General features: G+C 53.9%; 1 protein-coding gene across 1 annotated transcript in view; it reads left to right on the top strand.

The window, feature by feature from the left end:
- The first annotated feature begins 1,014 nt into the window (after nucleotides 1–1,014).
- Nucleotides 1,015–6,000, top strand: part of TFCP2L1 (transcription factor CP2 like 1) — a 70,070-nt gene continuing 65,084 nt past the window's right edge. The window contains exons 1-2 of the mRNA XM_033231788.1: nucleotides 1,015–1,185; nucleotides 5,237–5,388. Coding sequence (XP_033087679.1) covers nucleotides 1,124–1,185; nucleotides 5,237–5,388 — 214 coding nt within the window. The 5' untranslated portion in view covers nucleotides 1,015–1,123. The remainder of the gene's footprint in view (nucleotides 1,186–5,236; nucleotides 5,389–6,000) is intronic.

Genomic DNA, 6,000 nt, shown 5'->3' with positions numbered 1-6,000 from the left:
GCCAAGTAGGTCTTCCTCAAGGCTTTGGCAGTCACTGTTGCCAAGGGGGTGGGGAACTATGCTTGGAACTATTTTTCTCTAGGTGTTGTTCACAGAGAACTTCCTCTGCATCCATCAGGTCTCAGCTCAATGTCACCTCCTCCAGGAAGCCTTCTCTGATTATTCTTTTGGTGCATTCCTTTTTTTTATTTTCATGTTTACTCAACAAGTATTTATCTTAACTATGTCCCATGCACCCTTCTATGCAGTGCAGGTAACGGGGTAAGAGAGCCAGGCCCTGTCCTCTTGGAGCTTACAGTCTAATGGGAAAGACAATCAGTACACAAGTAAAAATACAAAATAAAAAAATGTCGGCCTGGCTTGGTGGCTCACGCCTGTAATCCCAGCACTTTGGGAGGCCGAGGTGGGCGGATCACCTGAGGTCAGGAGTTCGAGACCAGCCTGGCCAACATGGCGAAACTCCGTCCCTACTAACAATAAAAAAATTAGCCGGGCGTGATGGAGGGCGCTTGTAATCCCAGCTACTCGGGAGGCTGAAGCAGGAGAATCGCTTGAACCTGGGAGCGGAGGTTGCAGTGAGCCCCGAGATCGCGCCACTGCACTCCAACCTGGGTGGCAGAGCGAGACCCTGTCTCAAAAAAAAGAAAAAAAAAAAGCCATGATTTCAGAGCGTGAGCAAGCAAGGGAGACAGAGAGAGCCTAGGCTGGAAATCTCGGAGCCGCTCTGGAGACTGGCCTTGGGCGTAGAGTGGGGAGCAGAGGGCAGAGGGGCTGCGTGGCGCGGGTTGGGGGCAGCAAGGGTCACCTGAGCCCCACATCGGGGGTTGGGGGAGAGCGCCCAGCTGGCCCTAGGTCCCTGTGGTCAGGTCGCCCCGGAGGCGCGCTCGTTCGCCGGAAAGGCACGCGCGCCGGTCTGCCAGGTGCGGCCGCCGCGGGGAGCCGCCCTCCCGGCCGAGGTTCCTGCGGGGCGGGTCCCGGGGCGGGACCGCCCCTGGGCCGCCCATAAATGCGCCCAGCCGGCCGGCACCACGGGGTCGGAGCGCGAAGCAGCCGGTGGGAGCTCCGCGCTGCCCGTGTCTGTGCTCGCTGCCGCGCCCAGGTGGGCGCGCTGGGAGCTCCAGCCATGCTCTTCTGGCACACGCAGCCCGAGCACTACAACCAGCACAACTCCGGCAGCTACCTGCGGTAAGGGCCGCACGCCGTCTCCGCGGGGCTCGGGCCGGGCCGGGCGCCGTTGGACGTCCAGGGGCGGAGAGGGGGCGCCCCTGCTGGGCCCTGGCCTCCCCGCTGTCCGCCCTCTGGGGACTGAGAGACCCGCCCAGCGTCCCGCCTAGGGACTGACAGACGGACGCCGGCGGGACCCGACGTGCGGAGTTGGGGGCCCTCCGGGGAGGCGGGCGCGCAGAGCCCTATGCCTGCGAGGGCTCCTCCCCGACGGCAGAGAGGGTGCAGGGCGCGCACCTGCCGGTCCGCCGCCTCCCCTGGCCCATCCGCCTCCCGCGGCCCTCCTCTCCCCGCGCGTATCGGAGAAGTAGAGGAAACTTCCTGCCAGCAGCCTGGTGCCCGGCCCGGGGAAGTTCGTCCCCTGCTCTTTGCCCGTCTCCGCTGGGGCCCCTCTCCCAGCCTCGCGCCCTCTGCAGTGCCCTTCGTCGGACCAGGTGCGGGCGGCGGCCGGGGGCGGCGCGCTGGGAGGGGCCGGCCGCCCCCATCCCCGCGGTAGTCTTGCGCGTGTTCGCCCGAGGCCCGCGTGGTTATTGCCCTTGATGGAAATCTTTCTTATTCTGCAGGGATTTGAGTAGTGCCCTTCAGAGGGGAAAGTCAGTCCTGCGTGTTTTGCACGGTTCCCCACAACCCCCTCTTAGCAGTAGGACCCCGTGTGCTCTGTCTCCCGGAGGATTGTTTTTCCCTGTTCTGCCACTGGCCGAGACTAATGGGCAGTTCACTTTGTGAACTCGCCTGAACCAGCTTTAGCCTGTCCTTATTTCCATCCTAGTCACAGTTTATGAAATGTGCCTAATTTAACCCAAAAGACATTTGATATGAGCTCAGGGAAAATGAATTATGAGGCTGAAGGAGTCACAGGCATTGACAGCCCCCATACCAGAGCTCCATTTAGTACTAGTTTTGGCCCCAAGAAGTTCCCACTCAGTTCTTAAAACGTTATTTGTAATTCCTGGCTGCTGGTAGGTATTTGCCCTCCCTGAAGACATCCCCTTTTCCTGGAGGCGGGGGAATGATTGGGTTTAGCGGATGTAGCCGCTGTTTTTATCCATGGGCCAAAGTAGTTGGAGATGGCAAAGGTCTAGAGCCTTAAAGGCTGGCTGCCACCCGGCAGACCACGGTGATGTAGAGCAGCTGATGGAAGCTGCTCTGGGGGCGGTTGGAAGCCCAGGAGGAGATGTTAATCACCCACAGATTAAGTGTCCATTCACTTACAAGAAATGCTACAATGGAATACATTTTTACTGAAGTTTTAGTTGTAGCTTTGCCTGAATTTTAATTTGCAGCCATTAAGTATGTTGCCATATCTTAACAATGAGTTTGAAGGTGACCCTGAGTTGAAGGTGACTGTACTTAGAACTTCTAGATACCTACAATGTCATCACCCCATTAGGGAACAGTTCTCCCTTGCCTGGGAGGTACAGTTCTGACATCTGCTACAGAGATGGCAATTTGTCCCGAGTAGCTCAGATACCTTTTAGGATTTGGTGAAAGGAGGAGGGTGAGCACTGGGAGTGGGTGGTGCTACATAAAGCCCTATTGGCTTCTGGGGTCATCGGGGGACCGTGGATAAAGAAGTCCATGCTCTTTTTTTATTTCACTTCTTGGAAGCTGGGAGTTTTTCCCTCAGTGAGGGCCAAGGTGGGGGTTTGTGCATATGTCCTTGGTTCCCCTGACTCTAGAGGGAAGGTCTTGTCCTCTTCCTTGCGTTTTTTGTATTTTATTTTTGGTCATCTCCTCACTTGGCCGAACTTCTGCAAGCTGTCTGACCTCACCAGGGTAGAGGCCTTTACTCCCTTCCCTTTTTCTGTTTGATGTTCTTGTGACTTTTATTCCTTGGCAAATAAGGATGCCAGGCTTGAAACAAGTTACTGTTGAGCGATGGTTCTTAACTTCCTCCGCCCTCCCGCCCCTTTTTAAAAAATTTAAAGGCAGCAGTCCATGGATTATTAACTTGACATGGTCTGGGCAAACATGAAATTATGCAATCCGCGGTGTTCCTAGAGAACCACCCGGGCTGGGAGTGTGCCCTGCCCTGACAAAAGGAAGACGCCCTGTGGGGGAAGCCAAGATGGCCTTGCACCCTTATTTTTCAGTAGTGGATAGTGACAGGGGAGGCCCACACAGGACAGGTTTTCCAGGTGTGTGCTCAATGCCAGGCTTTTTCTTCTGAAAATTGATTAGATGTTGATGGAGTGTGTGCTGGGTTTGTGTTGTAGAGACTCTGGTTTATGATGTGCGAGGAACAGATTGTACCAGTGACTCTGTTTATATGGACAAGTTGGGTCAGCTAATTGGATTCCTAGTCAGGGACCCACGAAGGGAAGAGGGTTATCAAGATAAGAGCATTGGTACGTTTTTGGCACCTGTTTCTGTGCTGCTTATAATTTAGAGGCCTTAAACAAGCCTTGCCTGCCTGTAGGTCATTCATGTTCTCAAGGAATTCTTTGTCCTTTGTAAGGGCATTTTTAAAATGCTAGGTTTTTTGTTTATTTTTCCTTTTTTTTTTTTTTTTAGAGATGGTGAGGTCTCACTATGTTGCCCAGACTGGTCTCAAACCCCTGGCTTCAAGCAGTCTTCTCACCTCAGCCTCGCAAAGTACTGGGATTTCAGGCATGGGCCACCGTGCCTGGCCTAAAAAATATATCCAGAAACAAGTTCCTTAGTAAGTCGCAGCACGATGACTTCTTTTTTTTTTTTTTTTAATGTGGGGAGTTTTGTTAAGAGGTGGAGGAGAAGAAACTTACAGCAAGGATTTCAAGATTTCCCACTTGGATAAGAAAACGGACTGGGCCGGGCACGGTGGCTCACACCTGTAATCCCTGTAGTTTGGGAGGTCAAGGTGGGTGGATCACCTGAGGTCAGGAGTTCGCGACCAGCCTGACCAACATGGTGAAACCTCATCTCTACTAAAAATACAAAAATTAGCCAGATGTGGTGGCTCGTGCCTGTAATCCCAGCTACTCGGGAGGCTGAGGCAGGAGAATCACTTGAACCTGGGAGGTGGAGGTTGCAGTGAGCCGAGATTGTGCCACTGCACTCCAGCCTGGACAACAAGAGTGAAACTCCGTCCACCACCTCCCACCCTGCCGCCCAAAAAAAAAAAAAACAAAACAAAACCACACACACACAGACTTGAAGCCAAGGTCCTTCCTTCCTGTTTGCCTTTTGGACAGATTAGAATGATCCTGGAAACAGTGTCCAGTTGTCCTCTCTTTTTAAGGGATGGAGGAATGTCTCAACCTGGGTGCTCAGGGAGGGAAGGAAGTGGTTTGTTCATTTGCATAGTTTACAGAACCTGGAGGACAGGGTTGTATTGCTGTGAGAAGTGGCCAGTTAATGGAATTGTTGATTAAAAAATAAAAATGTTTGTTTAGATTTTTATTCTAAAAGTGAAATCTTTTTTTTTTTTTTGAGATGGAGTCTTGCTCTGTCGCCCGGGCTGGAGTGCAGTGGCCGGATCTCAGCTCACTGCAAGCTCCGCCTCCCGGGTTCCCGCCATTCTCCTGCCTCAGCCTCCCGAGTAGCTGGGACTACAGGCGCCCGCCACCTCGCCCCGCTAGTTTTTTGTATTTTTTAGTAGAGACGGGGTTTCACAGTGTTAGCCAGGATGGTCTCGATCTCCTGACCTCGTGATCCACCCGTCTGGGCCTCTCAAAGTGCTGGGATTACAGGCTTCAGCCACCAAGCCCGGCCTAAAAGTGAAACCTTATGAGTGATCGCTTGTGGATAGAAACCAAATAAATGGAACTTTGCCCTTTTACCTCCTTGGTGGGCTGATTGAATCAGTGTTTTGGGCCGTCATTGAGTGAAATTGGAGTCATGAAGGAGTGGTTTCCTCTGTTTTAAAGCATCTGGAGTGTGCAAGGGTTGCAGGAGTGCAGCCAGCACCCTGCGATGTGCGTGCTGTGTTGCCCTGGGCCCTGGTGGTCTGCGTCGTTTCTCCAGCTTCGCCCTGGCTCTGCAAGAGCCCCCTGGGGCTCTGTTCCTGACCTCTGCTTCCTGTGTGTTGCAGTGATGTGCTCGCTCTGCCCATCTTCAAGCAGGAGGAGCCCCAGCTGTCCCCTGAGAACGAGGCCCGCCTGCCACCCCTGCAGTACGTGTTGTGTGCTGCCACGTCCCCAGCCGTGAAGCTGCATGAAGAGACGCTGACCTACCTCAACCAAGGTAGTGGCCGGAGGCCCGGGCCAAGTGGAACCCAGAAGCAGTAGGGAGTTGATGTGAAAGGCCCACTTGGGCCTTGTGACTTTGTTACGGTGGGTGAGGTGGGGCTCGGGAAAGAGAACAGGTGCAGGTTCAGATTCCACTTCCCAGCTGTGTGACCCCTCCAGCCCCAGTGTCCTCATCTGAAAACTGGAAACATCAGATACCTTACGTGGGTAACAGGGTAGCACTCTGCATTCCTCCTAGAGCCCCTCCCCTCCCCTCCCCTTTTTTGAGAAGGGGTCTTGCTGTGTGGCCCAGGCTGGCATGAAGTGGCATGATCATGGCTCACTGCACCCTTGACCTCCTCAACCAAAGTGACCCTCCCACCTCAACCTCCCGAGTAGCTGGGATCACAGGTGTTGGCCACCATGCCCAGCTAATTTTTAAATTTTTTTGTAGAGCTTGGCGGGGGGCTCTCACCATGTTGCCCAGGCTGGTCTCAAACTCCTGGGCTCAAGTGATCCACACCTGCCTGGGCCTCCCAAAGTGCTGGGATTATAGGCCTAAGCCACTGCGCCTGGACACGTTGTGACTATTTATTGTGACCATGATCATGTCCTTTGAAGGCATAGA

The sequence above is a fragment of the Trachypithecus francoisi genome, unplaced genomic scaffold (genome assembly GCF_009764315.1).
Source record: "Trachypithecus francoisi isolate TF-2019V2 unplaced genomic scaffold, Tfra_2.0 Lachesis_group13, whole genome shotgun sequence".
Taxonomy (NCBI): Eukaryota; Metazoa; Chordata; class Mammalia; order Primates; family Cercopithecidae; genus Trachypithecus; species Trachypithecus francoisi.
Note: the sequence above shows the minus strand (reverse complement) of the source record. Positions and strands in the feature narration are given on the sequence as shown.